The sequence below is a fragment of the Nuphar pumila genome, chromosome 5 (genome assembly GCF_984573655.1).
Source record: "Nuphar pumila chromosome 5, dmNupPumi1.hap1.1, whole genome shotgun sequence".
NCBI lineage: Eukaryota > Viridiplantae > Streptophyta > Magnoliopsida > Nymphaeales > Nymphaeaceae > Nuphar > Nuphar pumila.
The window spans coordinates 31825503-31847882 of NC_143253.1; the positions used below are offsets into that span (position 1 = coordinate 31825503).

Genomic DNA, 22380 nt, shown 5'->3' on the forward strand with positions numbered 1-22380 from the left:
TCTCACTGTTAATGATATATAATAGCAAGATTCTATGGTTGTTAAATATTATCGATAAAGTATTTTAACGACAAAGAATCTCACCATTATAAATGTCTTTAATGGCGATATAACTTTCATCGTTATAGAGTAAAACACTATAATGACAAGATTCATATCTCGTTGTTATTGATCTATAACAGTGAAATCTTTGTTGGGAAAAGTTTCAAAATATAGCATATTTGTAAAAGTTTTTCGTGATTTATTGTTTCCCACCAAAAGTGCTTTGAAAATGTTTAGTCCCATATCTAAGAGGGAGAAATTTTTTTGTTGGTTTAAATAGAATGTTTGTTCTCTATTCTTTACTTTGGTAAACCATGTGTATTAGGGTGACTTGCGGAGGTTGCTACGATTCATGCAGGAACGGATGCGTCGTTCGTACACTGTTGAATGGTTTTGGAGGTCTTTGATCGTTAGTCAAAGGCTGGTGACCGTTCAGGGTCATTTTCATCCAATTTTCAAACCATTGGATTTATGGCATTTAATTTCATTTATCACAAAACATCTTGGCCTTCCTAAAGTCTATAATTTTCTTCATTTTTTTGTCTTTTGGATCATCATATTTTCTTATCCTCAAGCTTTATCTTTTTATTCTTTTGTTATCGATTTGGCTTGCCAAGTTCAAGTGTGGGAGAGGTCACCTGATCTTGCAAACCAGTGACTCTCTTAAGGTTCAAACCTAGTTGTATCCTGGGAACTCAGTTGTAACAAACCCTTTTTGCATCTTCAAAATTTTTAAAGTAGGGCGATTGAAGTTCTAAAGATAGTGATCTTAAGAACGTGCCTCTAGGCTTGAGATCTAGAATTTTCTAAATCCTATTTTTGGTCACCAATTGTTCCAAAAATCTTCTACCCATTAAATATTATTGTTAAAGTGTTTTAACGGTAATATTTAACGATCAGATAATCGCAGTGTTATAAACATACCTTTAACGGCGACATACAGACATTGCCATTATAAATGTATTTAACAACGAGATATGTGCAGGGGCAAGGCATTCAAGACCCAGTTCTACTCACCGTTATTGTCGAAGCAATAACGGTGATATTCATGCTCGTAATAGAGTAATAACAGTGTGATATTTATATACCTGCTATTACATATCAATTAGCGGAAACAAAACTATCGTCATTATCGATTGATCAATAGAGGCAAGTTTTTTCTTGCCATTTAAGAGTCGCCACTATTGACCCTCGTCCTTGTAGTGGGCAATATACACATCCTGTAATTATTTTGACACTATTGAATTCTGGTAGGGTCCGCCTAATCTCAACTTGCCTTTCAAAAAAAATTTGTGACGTCCATTAAACATGGGGCGATGTTACGAGCTGCCCCCTCATCGGCTGAGCCACTTGTGGGCTTAGGTTTGATAGACGCAGTAAACTAAAAAGCAGTGAAATATTATAATCTAAAGGTTGGGCATGTTTTTCTGAGTTCGTAATAATTGTCGAAAAATGAGAATACAAAAAGAAAACAATTTAGATAACCACATACGACATAATTTATAAGCTACTTACGAAAATTTGCCCAACATTTGACTTATTGCATTCAACTACTTGCTTATCTCAACACATATCAAATACCACTATCAGCCACTCACTCAAAATATTAAATCACATTTTTGTTAAAATATATATATATATATATATATATATATATATATATATATATATATATATATATATATATATATATGAGCTTGCTTGTCCTCAACTAGTTTAACTGGGGCATTTCATGAACTCAAGCTCAACTCAGATCGACACAAGAAAAGAGCCAAACTTGAACGCCCTCTATTTGGTTGGTTTGACAAGTTTATCAGCCCTAATCTTGTGTCATAAAATCAGCAAGGAATGCATTTTAGCCACTTTATTTGAATAAACAAAAATCAAAACAGGGAGCCTAACGAAATGGTTGATGGTTAGATCGGATCTCCGGTTTGAATCCAAAAAAGGTTATCGCCCTGTTTTTCTGTGAAATGAAATTAAAAAAGAAAAAGGTCAAATTAAATTGTTTGAGAACCAGGTGTGTCTTTGAAATGTAAATCACAAAATCAGGCACCCACATGTTAATAAACAAAATCTTAGGATTCTTTCTGTAAATTACGCAAGAAAAAATAAAAAGACAGGCCTCCTCCGTTAGTCAACACCACTCCTCTTTCTCTCTTGTTCACCTAAAACCTTGGCTTAAAACTTCCGCCATCGCTCCCCCAAAAAACCCCTATTCCTCTCTCTCTCTCTCTCTCTCGAAGGAGCGAAACGAGACGCCATGGCGGATCTCAATAGCCACAAACGCAAATGGGACGACTCACTCGACGCCACTGGCTATACCACCAATGCCAACTCCAACCTCTACGCGAGGATCATCGGGATGATCCCCTCCGCCTCGCCGGCGTCTCCGACGACTGCATCCCCTTCGGCAGGGCCCGGTAGCTACGACAACCTCGCAAGCTTCTCCGTGATGGACGAGTTCGCGTCGTCCGTCGTCCCCCCGGTGACCGTCGTCATGGACGGCCGGTCCATCTGCCAACGCATCGACCTCCACCGCCTTGGGAGCTACGAGAGCTTCGCCCGCGCCCTCCGCCGGATGTTCGTCGACGACGACGCCTTCGCCGGCCCGCTGCCGGAATCCGACGCGGAGTGCACCCTCGCCAACGCCATCCCGGGCTACATGATCGCCTTTGAAGACATCGAGAACGATCTCCTCCTCGTCGGAGACCTCGATTGGAGGTAAAAACTATACCGACTATCTCCTTCTTTCCTCTCCTTTCTTTTCGTCCTATTCTCTGTTGCTGACGCAAAAAAACTCTAGAGAGAGAGAGAGAGAGAGGAGAGCGAAATTCACGCCCGATCGTCATTTTCTGTGACCTATTTGATGTTTTCTGTAGGGATTTTGTGCGCGAGGCGAGAAGAATCAGAATCTTGCCTGCGAAGAAGAGCTCGCGGAGGTAGAAGATTCCGGATCCGAGATATTCTCGGGTAGTTTGGGTAAAATACAAGAAGTTGGAGGAGCAAATTGACAATTCGTAGTGTTTTCTTTTTTTCCCTCCCTTTTTTTTCCTTTTCTTCCTACTGTTTGGTTTCTCATGATGAATCTGGAATCCTGTAATTTGTTGCGTTCTTTCGTTCTTCAAAGTTAGTGTTTTTCTCTTCTTCTTCTTCTCTAATTGATCTCTTAGAAAATTCCTTTCTATTTCTAGGGTTTTCCGATTCCTTTGTTTTCTTTTTTTTCCTCGAAGAACCTAACGTTGAAATTGCTTTGAAAGAAAAAAAAAAAAGTCTTTAAATCCGTCAAATAGACAAATTAAAGAGAGGGAGAGAACATTCTGTAGACAACACGATCGGGCCAATGAGATCAAATCTCGGCCGTCCGTTCGCGAGTTCTTTGATGCATGTGCGGGCACCGACAACCAGGAGGGGTGGGTGGGGTTCCGCATGTTAGATTTTTACCATAATACCCCTATACCTTGGCACCACATTTCCCTCGAGTTAACCTCCTTAATGACGAAACGAAGAGCATTTTTGTCTTTTAAGACAAATCGCCTTGCTGTTGTTGATGAAGCCCGAGGTCATTTAATGCTTGCTTATCTCAAGGAGATTAAAGTAAATCCAACTTGCTAATAACTTTAATTAATGCTCGCCTAACTTTGCCGTTTGAGTTTATGGCGGTATAACTAAGCGAAGTGTTTTAAAGGAAGTTGTAATGACTAATCTACCCTTGAAGGGTAATGACGGGTGAGGCACAAGGGTAATTTAAAGGATATGCAGCGGTATTTTGGACCGTAGCCGTTACGAAATTTAAACAAAACATACACCGACAAAAAAGAGGAATTGTTTGCGTCTGCGATAAGATACGTGCACGTGTGGTTGCTGCCTCAGGGAGCGGGAAAATAACGGAAGAGGAAACGTACTGCTGGCACGAACGTCGGAATTTACTCATTTGCCCTTAGGGTATTCCTGAGGTACAGAAACAGTTTATTTATTTATTTATTTACTCGTGCTTCTTTCTGTTTCCTCCCTCCCTCTCTCAGGGAGATGTTGGAGGCCAGCCAACTCCCAAACTAAATCTTTAGAATTACAAGCAATGCATTGTAAAGGCTTTCTACCAACTCCATTTCTGACCTCTTTCTTGGTATATCGACTTAGATGACACTGTGTGTGTTTTTCTTTTTAATTATTTGTTATAGTTGATCTATACCCTTAGTTTGGAAGGGACAATTATCTATCAGTTTGCAATTTGGGAAAGTCTTTGGTGTGAATGTGCATACAGTATCAATGAGTTGTGATGTGCAATATATCATTCTCATCATGTGTTTTTAAGTGAATTTAGTGTATATATGTGATCTGTTTAGTGGGGCCATTCTGACAGGGGTGCAAGTTCTCTTAGGGATTCAAAATTTGTAGGGGTGTCAACGGGTCCGGTTTGGTTCGGACCCAGTTAGAATTATGCTGAAACTAGTTTTTCGGGCATGGTATCGGGTCAAGACCCGAGTCTAATCGGGTTCACTATAAGAAAAACCATACCCAGACCTGATAAGAACTACATGAACCAAACCCAGATGTAAACCATATTTTTTATCATTTTTTACATTGAAAACTTATGGGTCTTAATCGAAACTCGGGTCTGGTATAAAATTTCACAAATTATACCTGGATCTATGTATTAATTGGACCTTCAAGTCCGAACCTGGGTCTTAATTGGGTCTTCTTATTTATCACCATACCCGGACTCTATAGGGTTTGGTTCCGGGTCGGGTTTGGGTAAACCAGGCCCGTTGACACTCCTAGTTGTAAGTATACAAATATTTCTTTATTTAAGAAAATTATTTTTTTATTGAAAGTTTGATCCTTGACCAATCAACTATATATGCTGAAAGCATTTATGGGCCCACATCAAAACAACTTTTTTTTCTAAAAAAAAAAACTGGGGTTAGGCAGATTTCTACCAGTTATACAACCATACCATTGGCATTTGAACTTGCAAAGTCCCAACACAAGGTGACGTGCACTTAACCGCAACTGACAGACACGCCCCCCTTTGGTCCACATCAAAATAACTTGCACTTATGACTTTCAACTCATTGAAACCATGTTCACATACGGATCAAAGACTTTTCCTTTACAATTGTAAAGTTTGAAACGAAGAGATTACATGATTTAATATCAATGCACATAGAAATAGATCTTATAAATTTGACACCGTGTTGATGGTGACACTGATGATTGTTGCCACAACCTTCATGTTTTTTGCTACGTTGGCCACCATTAAGCTGTAAAAATTGGATCAACTGGCCCACACCTTGGTTCAATGGGTCAATGGCCCTCTTTTTTCGTTTTTAGGCAGTAGTTCAACTTGAACTATACAATGTTTGTTTTCTTGTGTCCATCTTACATTGCATCTTCCCCATACTACGTACAATGTCACAAATCAGTCCTCTTGGGGGACAAGGACGAATCCCCAACATAGCACATGCTTTAGGTAAGGAGCCATAAATTAAAGCAACCACAGACCAAAATCATAGAGTTTGATATTTTCTTGTAAAAACTGATGCTGATAACCTACCACAGACATTACCCATGATGTCTCTGCTCTTTTGGAGATCTAGAGAGGGACTAGGGATGGCAGTGGACCTGGGTGAAATGGTGTCCTGCCTCGCCTCATAATTTGGATCCGAGATGGAGGACATGAAAAGGAGATGGAGGTTAAAATCAAAACCCGTGTGGGGGATAGACTTACGCTTTCCCTCGCCCCGTCCCGATCTCTGCCTTGCACCCCCTCATCCCTAATCCTTCTTTAGGGATGGCAATGGACCAAGTAGAAATGGGGCCCCACCCCGCCTTGCCCTGTTTGGACTGGGGATGGAGGTTAAAATCCAAACTCGTGGGAGGGTGGAGGCGGAGATGAAGGTTCAGATTTTGAGACAAGGCAGTAGTGGAGACCTTGTCCCCTGTCCCCACCTCGATCCACTGCCATCCGTAAGAGGGACTTGTAAACGCCTTCCTTAAGTGGTAAGGGTCTGCCCAACCCCAACTTGCCTATCCAAAAAGAACAAAAGAAAAAAAAATCAACCAAGGACAAATAAATGATGTCCACTCCACTTGGGTCTAATTATCTGGACGTCACAACTTGGAAGCCCATGAATGCACATATTTTGCCACCAGACTGATATTAAAAAAAAAAAACAGACAATGATGTAGATGGACTTAGTTTTTATTAAAAATACCATTGCTAACCACAAGTTAGAAAATACAACATGACCAATCTACTGTTAACTTAAAACTTTTGTTCTTTGAAGCCTAAAAATTTAGGTGTCTGATTTTTCAAGCAACAACTTACACAACACTTCATTTTTCAAGCAACAATTACATGACCACGGCATCTAATTTGTTAGGCGACAAAATGGTAAAAACTGAAAAAAAAAAATCAAGTAGTTGTGTTTGGCATATTTTGAGTAGTGAATTGATCATGTTTGAAATTATGCAATGAGGTTAACTATAAAGACAATCTTGGAGGAAACATGGCCACGCCGTTCAAGTAAAGGGAGGGTGTTCTGGTAATTTTATTAAGAAGAGTGGGGGGCACCCGATGATCCGGGAAAGCGCACGTGGGTAGAGATTGCGTGATATGACAAAAAGTACTAAGACGTTGAGGGAGCGAAACCCAATGCACGCCCCCTCACCTCACGCTCACACCAAAACCTTCCTCCGTCGTGTATACGTTAACAAATTACTAAATTATCCTACATCACGTACCGAGGACGGCTTTGTACATTTTTTTTTTTTTTTATAATAGATCGTCGGATTTTTTTTCGGACTTTTTTTTTTTCTGAGAGGGGTCAGATTTTTTCGGACTTCTGAGCCGAATCCATACATTGTTTTCGGGTGTCGATCATAAAATCGAACCGATGTGTTTTAGGAGAGGATTTGTGGTTGATTCTATTAATTTACATATTTTTTATAGATTGATGGATAATTAGGTCTAGAATATGGATCATCCAGCCGAAATTCGAACCCGTTAAGACCCGAACAGTTAATGCTCGAACTCGTTAACCTATATGGGTCTACTTTTTCAGCCATTCCTAAAACTGAATCCACCCCGAATCAAAATGGGTCTACTACAAATCCGACCCAATTATACCTGACCCAATGTATACCCAAACCCGTAAACCATATATGGGTTTACAATTTCTGGATGTACCCGAACCCAAATTAGATTGGATCAGGTTTGGGTCTTACTTTTAGACCTAATTCAGAATTGGGTCTGATAGGACCCGACCTGGTTACACCCCTATGTTTGATCTATGCTTTGGTCTGAATTAAAACCGTTCAATGCACTTTTTACAGGTAAATTACTTGCTTTCAAACTTTTTTTCTGGATCTGATGGTACCGTACCACAATTAAAACCTACTACAAAATCAGATATGTTTTGTATTTGGATTATGATTCGGACTTATTGATTTAAGATTTGGACTCTGATTCGGATCAACCATAATCCAGACTGCATCTAAGTTGGCCATCTTGGATTACAGATCCCATGAGGAGATCCATTATCCATACAAGCTGATGAAGTCGGCACTTCGGTTCTCTGGTATTTACTCTTAGTATAAAAAGGTCTGACCAGCCACGCTATTGTTGATCAGGACAGGACACAAGATCCAAAGGGGTGATCTGTTTGAATCCAAACATCAATTCTTGACACCCTATAGTTAAGGCCAGATGCAGATTGTTAACCAACCCATTTGACTTGTTAAGATGACCTGGAATTTTGCACGGTGGATCTGTAATTCGAATCCAAACGGTAAATGGGTTTCAAACCTTATAATTAGAGCCGAGTTAGACTCGTTAAGATGATTGAATGTGGACTTTATCACATCTAATGAAGCAATTGATGAATAAAGTGGATCAGGTTACCAATGTCTCCACCCAGATTCACTGATTATTATACCTGACTCTCCGGGGCCTCGGACTGGGTCAGCTTTCTAGGAGTGAATAGGGGTGTCAATGGGTCAGGTTTGGTTCAGATCCAGGTAGAACCAAACCCAGATCTGATTTGAGATGATGATACCAGGTCTGGACCAGGTCTAAACGGATTCACCATAAGAGAAACCATACCTGGATCGTATAAGGATTCCATAAACCATATTGGGACCATTCCGATAAAATAATATTTTTTATGTTTTCTACATTGAAAAATTGCGGATCTTAGTTGGAACTCGGGTCGGGCCCAGGTCTGGTATGAAATTTCACAAACCATACCCGACTCCATATATTAATCGGATCCTTTGGGTCCGACCCAGATTCTAATCGGAGCTTCTTGTTTATCACCATACCCTGACCCTATAGGGTATGGTAAGGGTCGGGTCACCCCTAGGAGTGAGATCCTCTAGTCCAGTCATTTGAGTTACGTATATGACAGGATGAAACACTCATCGAAATACATTCAATCAAGCGCTGAAATATTAGTCCATTATCTTTTTTTTTATGACAAGGAACTCTCTCAGAGAACCGGGCCACTTAATGAACCCACCCCAACCCCCCCAAAAGCAAGGCAAACCAGCAGTTGGCTTAAGGCATTTAAGCTGAAGGACAAGGTGACCGGAGGTATGTTTCTCTTACTGCAAGGTCAAAACCAACAGGAAACTGTCCTCAGGAGGACATAGGGGAGAGTATTGGTGGAATTTTAGTCCGTGGACAGGGCACAACTTTCGACCCGTTACAGGACGTCTAAACTTTAACGGTGGTTTCTCCATGTTATTAAGAAACTCCCAATTACATGAGTTCAACTCAAATCTAACCCGATAGTATAATGGATCTTCTCCAACCATGTGAGTCCAAAAGGCTTGTACAGTTTGGTTGTCTACAAACTTGATCAATGATAATCAAAATACAAGAAGTCTGCCCAATGATATGCAAACACCAACCTAACTCCCAACCCCCACCACTCATTTTGTCTCTGTCTCTCTAGCATTAAGGACCCACAATAGCTCGAGTGGGAGCTTTCAATGAAAAGTACATTAATAAAGGTTGGCTAGGGTTGTCTATCATCATTATTATCATTAGTCACTATTCTCACTGTCGTTATTATTGCATCTGTTTTAAATCTCCATTTTTTTTTGCCTCGTATAGCTACGGCTGCACTCTAGCCGAGACTAGGCGAGTACCTGTGCCTTTTCTTGCCATATGCTTTATAACAACAAAGACATTTATGTTTTTAAAGCAACTACCATGGGAGAACAAGTGCCATACTTGTTATATATATTCATTTGGTTAGGTTAGCCTCCAAAAATCATAGTGTTTTATGTTAGACCTGAACAGTAAGATGTATTTATCACAGCTTATTTACTTTATCATCAAATTTTACTACAATATCAATCATTAATTTTTTTTACCTCTTCAAAATACATATGCATGTAAAGATGCCATGTTTTCTATTGAATAAATATTGATAAACACATCTAATAGTTCAGATCTATCATAAAATACCTAAAACTATGATATAGGATCCTGGAAAAAGGGCAGCACAATCCCCATTCTTATATATATATAGGCCCCATTTCTCGTTTTACCCCATTCTGCCCTATAGGTTTTAAGTGTTTTATGATAGATCTGGACCGTTAGATGTGTTGAGCATGATTGATTTAGTGAGAATCAACTCTTGGATAATGTTGTTTTTATGAAAAATATGTTTTTATGAGTCAGGTAAAAACAATACCTTCGTAGCCATAGATTTTGGATCACCAAAAAAACCTGTATACAGGTCAAATTCCAGCAATCCAAAAGTTTGTTCTCACTAAACAAAACCTATAAATCACATCTACAATGTTAGATGTGAGAAAAAGTACTTAAAACTACAAATTTTGAAGGGGCCTAACGAGACCTAACGAAAAAGGACACTACAAGAAAACACGTTGTTAGCAACAGAAGTATTCCGTCGCTAGTTAGCAACGAATTAACGAGCGAAAACCATCCGTCATTATAATGAATGAAATTTATGAAAATAGCGACGGAAGATATCCCGTCGCTAATTAGCGACAGATTTTGCGACATAGTGTTTTGTCGTAACGGACGCTACATTTGGCGATGTTGTTTGCGACGAAAGATTTTCCGTCGCTAATTAGCGACGGAATATATTTCGTCGCTATGTTGGTAAATTTGATTTACGTCGGCTTAGCGACGAAATTAATCTGTCGCTAAGCCGTCGCGAATTTTCGCATAACCCTAATCCCAGACAACTTTTCCTTTTCTTCTTTTGCTGCTCCCGCTCCCGTCATTCATCGTTCGCCCGTTCCCGTCGTTCGCCCGCTTTCGCCGTTCGTCGGTCCCACCGTCCGCCGTCCGCAGGCCCCGTCGTTCGTCGTCGCTCGGAGATAGGTAAACGAGGGGGTCCCCCCCCCTGCATTTTCCGGCAGGGGGTCGACCCCCTGCCTTTCCAGCAGGAGGTCGACCCACTGCCTGTTCTGGCAGCCCCCCCTGCCTGTTCCGACAGGGGGTCGACCCCCTACCTGTTCCGACAGGGGGTTAACCCTTTGCCGGAACAGCAGGGGGTTAACCCCTTGCCTTTCCGACAGAAGGTCGACCCCCTGCCGAAATAGGCAGAGGATTTCGGCAGGGGGTCAACCCCCTGCTGAAACAGGGGGTCGGTTAACCCCCTATGTTCCGTAAGGGGGTTGACCCACTACCGGAACAGCAGGGGAGTCGACCCCCTGCCGGAACAGCCTCATTTTTTTTTGATGAATTCATTTTAAAACAGTATTTTTTTGTGCAGATTTTTCAACGAAACCAGCTTGTGCTCAGCCACCTGTGGTAAGTAAGTGACAAAAACAATGCAAATCAGGTAAATACCCGTGGTGAGTAAGTGATGCAAGTGTATCACATGTTATTTAATTTATTAGATGTAACATTTTATTGTTCACACACTCACTTAATTGTTGATATTTAGGGTTGCTTTGTTGGAGTTCGGAGATCATGCTGAGCATGATTTTAATGTATGAATATGGAAGTGTTCTTATTTTTGGAGTACGGAGTCCATGCTAGGCATGGTAGTAGTTAGTGAAATATTGAAGTGTGTTTGTTGCAAGTACATATTTGTCATTTGTTTGATATGAATGATTACGATGTATTGCAATGTTTGATGTAATTCTATCCATGCTTGCATGTAGTTACTTTCAATTTGATTATGGATTCCATGTGAAATTGTATAATGAAAGCATGCTTCAAATGATTGTATCGTGTCATTAATAGTTTATATATGAAAATATTAAGTTATCAATGCATGCATCAAAATTCTTGTTATTGTATGACATCATATATTGCATGATAAATTTGATATTTTCTTCATTATAGCATTCTGATGGTTCTCTTTTAATTCGTTAGGTTATTATTCGTAATATCATAAGAAAATGACTGCAAACCGTGAATGAATGTACCGCAGGATAGTGGACAATGAGTTATCACATGAATATATAGATGGTGTTGAAAGTTTTATTGAATTTGCAACGGCAAATGTCAGTACAGTGGATCCCACAGGTCGAATTAAGTGTCCCTGTAAGATTTGTAAGAATAATCGATTTGTAGAACCTCATGGCGTTAGACATCACCTATACAGAAAGGGTTTTGTGAGTGATTATCAGAATTAGACGTTTCATGGAGAAGAAGTTAGAAACAATTTTGATGCACGGGTGAACGTGGTGCACGATAATTCATATATGAATTTGATATTTGATGCTGCAGGAACAGAACTGGGTTCTGCTATGAGTCTTAATGATGTAAGAACTGCCGTAGATAAAGAATCACCAAACGATGCAGCTAGTAGATTTTATGATTTACTTAAAGATGCTGATGAGCCACTTTGGAATGGTTGCAAGAGTCACACTATCTTGTCTGCAGTTCTTCAACTAATGAATTTGAAGTCCGAGTATAATTTGAGTCAATCATGTTTTGACCGTTTGCGCATGATTGTGAAGAGTATGTTGCCCAAAGATGAGAAATTGCCACAAAATTTCTATCGTGCGAAAGTTATGGTCAACGCTCTAGGTATGGGGTACAAAAAAATTGATGCTTGTCCAAATCACTGCATGTTGTATTTCAAGGAGCAGGAAAACAACATATCATGCCCGTCATGTGGGCATCCTCGGTTCAAGCCAAAGACAAGAGGCAATGGCAGCACAAGATCAAAGAAAATTTCATACAAGTCGCCTCGCTACTTTCCTATTACTCCTAGATTGCAACGATTGTATATGTCTTCAAGGACAGCTAAACACATGAGATGACATGCAAATAAAGTTCGACACGATGAAAACAAGATCACGCATCCTGTTGACGCTGAAGCTTGGAAGCACTTTGATCGTACTCATCAGAACTTCGCAATGAAAGTGCGAAATGTTAAACTCGGTCTATGTACAGATGGATTTAATCCATTTGGGGGTAGATCAACTCCATACTCATGCTGACCAGTATTTGTAACTCCATATAACCTTCCACCAAGCTTGTGTATGAAACATCCAAATCTTTTCTTGTCTCTGTTGATCCCTGGTCCAACCTCACTTGGCCATAATCTTGATGTATATTTAAGGTCATTGATTGATGAACTAAAAGTACTGTGGGATGATAGTGTTGCCACGTACGATGCCCACAAAAAATAAAATTTCAACATGAAGTTCGTTGTTCTATGGACAATCAGTGACTTTTCTGCATATGGTATGCTATCTGGTTGGAGCACACATGGGAGGTTGGCATGTCTGTACTGCATGGGGGATTCCAAAGCTTTTAGATTGACGCATGGAAGGAAGCCTTGCTGGTTTGAGTGCCATCGTTGATTTCTACCCAATGACCATTCGTTCCGACGACAAAAGAATGCGTTTAAAGCAGGCACAACTGAAATGGAAGGTCCATCCACAAGATTGTCTAGCATAGAGATTCTAAGAAGATTGCGATACTTTTCAGATATATTAACAGATGCCCGCAGTCCTACACCCTTTCGTGGATTTGGGAAGGATCACAATTAGACGAAGAAATCTATTTTTTGGGAACTACCGTATTGGTCGACCCTATTGATACGACATAATTTGGATGTGATGCATGTGGAGAAAAATGTGTTTAATATAGTAATGAATGTTAAAGGGAAAACGAAGGATAATCCGAAGGCCCGTATGGATTTGAAAGTAATATGTAAAAGACCAGAATTGGAACTCAAAGAGTATAATGACAAAGTATTGAAACCAAAGGCAAAGTACGTGCTTGGACCTGATCAAATAAAACATGTATGTCAATGGTTGAGACAATTGAGATTTTCAGATGGATATGTTTCTAACATTGCTCGGGTTGTTAAGATTGACGATGAACAGTTATATGGGTTGAAGAGTCATGATTGTCATATCTTTATGCAACGATTGATACCCCTGGCATTCCATGATATGTTAGACAAATCTATATGGGGGGTATTGTCTGAGTTGAGTGGATTTTTTATAACATTGTGCGCATCAGAAGTCGTAGTATCTGATGTAAAGAATCTCGAGGACTCTGTCATCACCACTGTTTGTCTGCTAGAAAAGATATTTTTGCCAACATTTTTCGATGTTATGGAACATTTGATCATACATTTGCCATATGAACTAAGAGTTTGTGGCCCTGTGCAATATCGATGGATGTACCCATTTGAAAGGTATATGTTTTTTTATATTTGTCTCTTTAATGACAACTATTTAAAATTTGAAATATATATTTTTGCCAAATGCATGTTTGACCTCAAAAAAAAGGTTTGTAATAAAGCAAGAGTAAAAGGCTCTATTTGTGAGGCGTACACTTTAGAAGAGATTTCAAATTTCTCATCTATGTACTTTGAACCTCACATTTCAACATGTTACACATGCCCGCCCCGTAACGATGATGGAGAACAAGTAACTGTAGCTGACAAGCTGTCGATATTTCAACCACTTGGACATGCATTTGGTAGTTGTCGATCAAGGCTCTTGACAGATCAAGAGCAAGACGCAACACACATCTATATTCTTTTTAATTGCTCAGCGATCGACCCATACATCAAGTAAGTATATGTAAACACAACACAATTATAAATCATTTTATGTTCTATACGTGCATACATGGTTCGGTAATATAAGTATTTGTGGTTTGCAGACGATTTGATCTAGAGTTGCGAAGAGAAGTTTGCAGACGATTTGAATGTATTGTAATACTTGATGCAAATTATTTGAATGTATTGTATGACATATGTTATTTGTTAGAATATGGTTTGTGGAGGTTACAGTGGTCGTTCATTCAGTAGTAGCCAGGCCCAACCTTCATCTTCATGGGCTCCTATGATAGGTATATCATTTAACTAATTGGATGCTTGATTAGTTGAAATGCGCATTATGAGAATTTCTAATGTATTTTTTTACAGATGATGTTTCGCCTGTACACGACCCACCTACACCAATTGATCACACAAGTCAGGAGCCAACACAAAAAGCAGGGTCTTCTCAGTCTGGCACAAGAAGACTCATTCGAATAGTGTATATCGATAATCGACCGTAAGTATTTCGTTTTCAATTATTACATATCTTATAAATATTTTATATTGATATTTATTGTGTACCAATTCATGTGCAACACGAGGTTTGAGTCATAAGAAGTAGTACGTGAGATTAAGAATTCACTTCTTCAACATCTACCAGAACCAGTCGCTCAATGGAAAGAGTATCCAAAAGAGGTGATAAATAGATTGTGGTCCTCATTCACGGTATACAGTTGTTTCTCATAGTTAATGTGTTTTCTATTTAAATTTTTTTTAGTCATGTCTAATAACTTTCTGAAAATATTTGTAGGCTTCGAATCGCTTCGCAACTACGGTGGAGGAAAATGATGCAAGGAAGGTGTGACAGAACGTGGCTGCCAATCGATTTGCAGACATGCTGCACAATATGAAGACTGTAGCAAAAAAAGCATTTGGCAGAATAGATGATCCACTACAGTGGAAAGGCCATGGCCCTATTACTATCAGGAGAGATTATTGGGATGGAATGCGCGGTAAGTGGGCGGGGAATGCATTTTAAAATCACTCTGCGAAGACTGCACAAAATCGAGCGAAAATGCCCGAAGCCCATCTACACACAGGTGGATCTAAGACATTTGGGAGCTACCTGAAGAAAATGGTAACTCATCAATATATAGTATTAATTTTATAAGTATTTTTGCAAACTTGTTAACTAAATATTTTATCATTTAACTTCGCAAGAAGCAAAAAAAGGAGGCATTGTACCATATAAGGATGTGTTTGTTGAAACACATAAACGGAAGACCACGGGAGACTTTGTATCAGAGAATGCGAGAACGACAGCAGTATGTATTTATTCTATTAATAATCATTGCAATATGCAAGTTATCATAATGTTATCATTAATTATTAATGCATACTTTAAACATTATTTTGTAGGAGGCATATGAGCAACAGATGGTAGAGCGATATGGCGATGACGCTACTCAGCATCCATCATTTGATCCTGCAGCATGGGTGACTGCAGCAGGTGAACCCAAAAAGGGTCGTGTGTTCGGGTTTGGGAGTAATATGAACACTTCACCTGTTATTGCTTCTTCCAGTTACAACTCATAGACTTCTTCCGCTGACATAAGCTTCAAGCAGCAACCTATTCTTTACAGTGAAGATGTACGCCAGATCGTTAATGACACATTGCGTGACTACTTCCATGAAACCGTCGTCGACGTTCTCCGAGCTGAGTTCAACAGTTTTTTGCTGAACAAGAGAACTTCGATCGCAGGTCTCTCTTAGGTATGAAAGTTTCATGCAATATATTGCATGTCGTTAGATTTTATGTAACTTTGATTGCCTTAACATATTCAGTTTTTTTGACTGCCTTAGAACACATATGAGCATGCTATAATCACATATTCAGTTTTTTGACTGCCGTAGAACACATATGAGCATGCTAGAATCACGTATACAACTTTTTAACTGCCTTAGAGCACATATAGAGTTTTTTAAATGTGTTAGAACACATATCATTCATGATAGAATCACATATAAAGTTTTTTGCTTTGCCTGCCTTAGAGCACATATGAGCATGATAGAATCACATATAAAGTTTTTTTGACTGCCTTATAACACATATGAGCATGCTATAATAACATATTCAATTTTTTGACTGCCTTAGCACACATATGAGCATGATCAAATCACATATATAGCTTTTTGCCTGCCTTAGAGAACATATGAGCATGGTATAATCACATATAGAGTTTTTCTAGTTGCCTTAGAACACATATGAGCATGATATAATCGCATATAAAGTTTATTTACTGCCTTAGAACACATATCATTCATGATAGAATCACATATAAAGTTTTTTGCCTGCCTTAGAGCACATATGAGCATGATAGAATCACATATAAAGTTTTTTTTACTGCCTTAGAACACATATGAGCACATGATAGAATCACATATAGTGTATAATTTATTTCAATATATTTTGTTTATCAATACTGATTGTTCTTTTCTTGTGTAGGCTGCTAACGATAATCAGCGTAGCGGAGCTAAAGGGACAGATCAAGGCAATGAACAAGAAGACGCACAAAATCTTGGCGATGATTAAATTAATGTGTTGAAGAAGTTCTATTTTTTTTTGTTTCGAAATTGTAATTGTTGAATTGTAAATAATTAAACTTGTTAATTTTAAAGTGGAACGATTAATTGTTGTAGATTCCTTTTATATGAAATTTTATGTGTACTTTGTTTTTTATTTACAGAAAATATAAATTGTACATGAAATATAAATTGTATCGTTTTCGATATTTAATTTTCAAATAATTTTTTTATTTTTTTTCTTGTTAGCGACGGGTATATTCGCCGCTATACATACAATTTAGCGACGGCTTAGCAACGAATGTAAATCCGTCGCCAAGCCAAGGTCGCCGTTTAGTATCGGCGGATTTGCGACAGAATACGTCGTTCGTTATTCCGTCGCAATTAGCGACGAAACTAGCAACGAATTTATTCTGTCGCCAGTTAGCGTCAAAAAATTCGCGACATAAGCTGTTCGTCGCCTCTTCGTCGCTAAGCCGGTTAGCGACGGATTAGCGATGGAATAGCGACAGAATGAGTTCGTCGCTAATCCATTGCTTTGTTGTGGTGGGAGGCCTAAGAAACACATTACTTGTATATATATTCAAAACAAATTTCCTACTAAACAAGGCATGTATATTAATATTTGATCTACAAGAAATGAAATTTTTTGTGAATCGTGTGATTATGACAAATAATTACGTTTTTAAAGGAGTTCAAAAAGTCAATAGCCTAAAATGTGCCAAAATTTCGTAACTCAAAAAGTCAGGTTTTTGTGAAGATTGCATCAGATCCAAGCGATGTTGCATTGGATCCACAACACACCAGCTCACACCAACCCACATGCTATGGAGGAAAGTTCCAATATTATAAAGGAAAGTTTTAATATCAAGAATTGCTATTTTGGTGATTGCACAAGACAAGAAAACATTTCCCACAAGACAATAAATGAGAAGAAAAGAAAAAAGACATTATCAAATCAAGAAGAAGAAAAGAAAACTTGACTCATCCTACAAGAATCCTAATAGAAATATTTTAAATTATCTTCATAATAACCTAAGTAGAAAACTTTTGTATCCAGCAAATTTTCAAAACTCTGTACATGTTGAAATTATAAATAAGGGAGGACATCTCCTCTCTATTATGTGTGAGAGAGAGGGAAAGAGAGGTTTTACAGTGGACATAGGTCACGGTACCGAACAACTTTAAATTATGTGCATCTGTGCATGTGATTTGTGTTTTTTGCAGTTTTTACATAAAAAAGCACAACCCGCAAACAAACTATGCTAAACACATATATGGTTAGATTGAGTCCATACAAACACTACAAGAAACCTGTGGATTAGCGACAACCTAAATCCATCGCTAATTCGATGCTAATCCGTCGCTAAACTGTTTAGCGACGGATTAGTGTCGGATTAGCGACGGATAACTTTCATCGCGAATTTTTCGACGCTAAGTAGTGCCACAACTTATCCGCCGCTAATTCCGTCGCTAATTTGCGGCGGATATGATCCATCGCTAGTCCTTCGCTATTTTAAATTAGCGATGGATAATATCCGTCGCTAATCCGTCGTTAAATTTAAAATAAAAAAATAAAAAAAATTGCTCGCTGCCGGCACGTTTTCCGGCAGGAAGCAAATTTTTTTGTACAGAACCGGCATCGGGACGCTCTTCCGCAGCGAGCCAGTCACGGCTGGAGACGGGATCCAGCGAGGGAGACGGGATCCGGCGAGGGTCGTAGTGGAGACGGGATCCGACGAGGGAGAGGCGGAACAGGCGGTGAAGACTGCCGAGGGGCACCGCCGGGAGGAGCGGTCAAGGCAGGCGGCATAGCTAGGGTTCACGGGGGAGAATTTGCAGGAGGCGTCGTGCTGGACGACGACGCGGAGGATGGAGGTGCCATTGGTGCCCGAGCAGTCTCCACCGAGAGGTGCCTGAGAATGGAGGTGTCGTCGGGCTGGACGACGAGACGGGGACAAAGGGATCGCTGCAAAGCGGCTGTAGAAGTTGTGCATGGTGCGAGAGGTGCCGTCGGGCTGGACGATGAGACGGGGACGGAGGGATCACTGCAGAGCGGCTGCAGAAGTTGCGCGTGGTGTGAGAGGTGCCTGAGAAGGTCAACCTCTGTGGTGTGAGAGGTTGTTGCGCATCGTCAGAGGAAGGTGGGGATGGTTTAAATCGAACGGGAGGAGGGAAAAACAGAGGGAAGAAAATTTTTGAACGGGGAGGGGGGGGGGCGGGGGGAGGGAAAATTTCGTGCCTCAGGCGAGACGGGTTCAAATCGAAAATTAGCGACGGAATTAGCGAGGGAATTTTTCCGTCCCTAATTAGCGATGGATTAGGGACAAAAAAATTCCCTCGCTAATTCCGTCACTAATTTTCATTTTTTTGTAGTGTTTTGGCGACAAAAAAACATTGTCGCTAATCCGTCGCTAATTAGCGACGGATTTAGCGACGGATATATTTCCATCGTTAATTTGGCAAAAATTTCAAATGTTAGCGACAAATAGTTTTCGCTCGCTGATCCGTCGCAACTTTGCGACGGAAAAAATCCGTCGTAAATTTCCGTCGCTAATTAGCATTTTTCTTGTAGTGAAATTGCACCTATGATTTCTAGCTCATTAGCTCTTTACCTTCATTAATAGCAAATATTTTCAATGTATATATATATAAGTGCAAAGCCAAGGTTTAAGTTTGCCTTGTTTAATAAAAGGTTATTCACTAAAACATATTGAGTTTATTTGTTTGATATTTCATTTTCATACTTAAAGAAAACCTATAATTCAAATGCATGCTTAGTTTTATCTTTAGTTATCTTAATTCATACTTGTGGAAACTATCGTCCTTTTAACCATGGTATTTTTTGTGACAAAGAAACCAGCCAGGGTGTCAAGACCAGTGTTGTCAGTATCGTATCGGCAGATACTTTTAGTATCGCCAGAAAATCAATACAATACTGCCCTGAATCAACTATTTATTAATCAATATAAAAATAGCTTAGAATTATTTTTTAATATTATTTTAATGGTTTAACACGTGTCACATTTTGATTGAGATGTAATATTTTTTAATTACTTTTTGGCCAGACAAATGCACATAGGAGGAGCCAGACATGGAATGTTCCGAAGAGCATAAATAATCATGTATTAGCCCCAACAATGTAAGTAGGTACTAAAACCTGATTGACTTGGCGCTTCTTTTGACCTATAATCTTTTCTTTATGTGTCCCATGTGTTCTTTTAATCATGCTAATAATAAATACATTTCAAATTTTACCAAAATTTTCCTCATTATATATAATTTTCTCTTTGCCCATCTCTCTCTCTCTCATGCGGCACATCATTGGATCAGATGAGACTGATCCAATCATGGAACCAATATTCAAGAATTTTTAGTTCTTGTACCAAATTAATTTTATTCTGGTTATTTCTAATTCAAATTTGAACATATTAGGTGCTATCTTAGGTGGTTAGAGAGTGGGAGGTTACAAAAGTTCTTGGAAAGTTTAATCATTGACAGAAGTTCTAAGCATTATTGTTAGGTTAGTGCTTATTATTTAGGGTTTTCTTAGGGTTTAAGCTTAATAAAAACAAAACCTTATTTTAAGGAGGAGAGGGAAGCTATTACGAATTGGAAATATGGGCACGTGACTTCCTCGGGGGAGTTAGTTATTGTTTGCATTGTTTAAGGCTAAGGCAGTTTTCTGTTTTAAGTAGTTCTTGATTAAATTATTTGAGTGGATTTTAATTATAATTGCAATCCAATCTTGGTGCCGTTGATTCCTATTGCTTTCTTGATTAAATTAATTGAGTGGATTAATTATAGTAACAATCCAATCTTGGTGCTTTTGATTCCTATTGCTTTCTTGATTAAATTAATTGAGATGACTGATTATTGTAGCTTTCTAATCTTGGTGCTTTTTTATTCCTCTCTCTCTCTCTCTCTCTCTCTCTCTCTCTCTCTATATATATATATATATATATATATATATATATATATATATATATATATATATATATATATATATATAACAACATTGTGTGGTAGGTTGTAGCATGGAGAAGGGGATGCGATGTGCATGAGAGAGAGAGATTTGTCAAAGGGTAAAACTGTAAATAAAATTTCAATTTGATTGTGGGTGCGAACCGTTTAAGTCTTACAGTTTTTTAATTAGGAAAAATTTCAAGTACCACCCAAACCTTTCAGCCTAATTCACATGCATACCAAACTTTTGAGGGTTTTCATTTGCCGGCCAAAGTTTTAACTTGAGTTAATCAAATGGCACCCCCTGATTGGTTTCCGTCAAAAGCTCCTGTCAGTTATCTCTTAAAATGACCAAATCTATCCATGCAGTTTTAAGGTAATTCTTTCTCAAATGGAAAACTTTGTTATTGCAAAACTTGGCCTTGCATCTCGCTCTCTCTCTCTCTAAAAACTTGGTTGTTTATGATCTACTCATAAATCTGTGAGTACCAAAAGACTAGAGAGATGCTGAATCGTGTATTTCATTTTGAGATTGCCTCCCTCTTCCTTAGCTTGCATGAGCCTATCAAATCTGTCACCAAATTGCAAAGCTGTACCTGTACGAGTCTGAATGTGTACGCTCCTCTGCCGTGTAGTTCAATCCAAATGCTAAAAGGGTCAAATAGCAAAATTTGAATATGAGTTATTGCTAACCTAAGAGGCAAATTAACAGCAATTAAATGAGTGGGTGCACTTGCTTAACGGTGACAAACATTTGGCGGGTAGATGAAAAAACTATAAATGTTTGGTGTACACGTGAATTAGGCCCAAGGGTTTGGTGAATATTTGAAAATTTTTCCTTTTTTTTTTATGACGAGGAACCCTCGCCGAAGCTAGGAAAACCCCAGGTGGGGCCGCACGACCACCCTGCCTTACGTGGCTCACCTCTAAATTTCCCTTTTAATTAACCAAAAAATTTCTTAGATGTGTTTTTTAAAAATTCAGAAAAGATAGGTGCTTTTTTGAAAATCAAAATTTGAACCTAAAATGTGAATTGTGCTTCGGAACTTAGTTGCAATGCAAGCACGAGTGTGCGTCCTTATGTCCTATTTTTAACAAAAAAGAAAAGAAAGATGAAACTTGCGTCAAGTGTCAAGTCGTATCCGTATCTTTGTGACATAACTGAAGAACAGGAAGCACTATGTCCACGTTCTCAGTTTGAGTACAAAGGGGTTCGGGTCGGTTCAGCTATATATTTGATAGAACCGTTTGGGGCAGGTACAAAAACAAGTAGGCTACAAACGGGTTCAAGTCTAGATTTTTTTTATTACCCAAAAAAAAAACTGACCCTTTTTTTGAAAAGGTGTAGATTTCAGAACCGATTCAAACTCAAACTCACGGTTTTATCAAATCTGCCAAGGTCAGGTCTAATTGGTTCAGTACATGGAATCGAATCCAATCGGGTATACAGAAACCAGTTACAACCCTATAGAGGAACTGTGCATTGAATAAACAATTTTTTTGATGTGAATCTCAATTATAAGAGAATAAAAAATAATCCGAGTATGTTTTTTGTAAATAACTTATTGAAGTCAAGGAGTGAGGCTGAGCCAAGCTTAGGCTTCTTGTCAGAGCTCGGCTCATTGTTCAGCCCTACATGTACAGCATCCTATTTACTTGGATTAAGAAACACTATAACAAAAAACAGGAGAAAAGAAATGTCCAAATCTTAGGTCGTTATCACAATAATTGAAACATTTGAAGATTCTTCAGTGGTTGAACCACAAGAATTCAACGGCTACTA

General features: G+C 38.9%; 1 protein-coding gene across 1 annotated transcript; it reads left to right on the forward strand.

Moving 5' to 3' along the window:
- The first annotated feature begins 2283 nt into the window (after positions 1-2283).
- Positions 2284-3189, forward strand: IAA33 (indole-3-acetic acid inducible 33). Its single transcript, XM_090007322.1, has 2 exons — positions 2284-2766; positions 2925-3189. Exons 1-2 carry the CDS (start codon positions 2306-2308, stop codon positions 2986-2988), a joined length of 525 nt encoding a protein of 174 aa, XP_089863448.1. The 5' UTR covers positions 2284-2305; the 3' UTR covers positions 2989-3189.
- Positions 3190-22380: the final 19191 nt, after the last annotated feature.

What these genes read in the sequence shown, in the direction of transcription:
- IAA33 (XM_090007322.1), top strand. Translation starts at nt 2,306, where the DNA reads ATGGCGGATCTCAATAGCCACAAACGCAAATGGGACGACTCACTCGAC. An exon ending in GTCGGAGACCTCGATTGGAG is followed by an intron (nt 2,767 to 2,924) that starts GTAAAAACTATA and finishes TGTTTTCTGTAG; the next exon opens with GGATTTTGTGCGCGAGGCGA.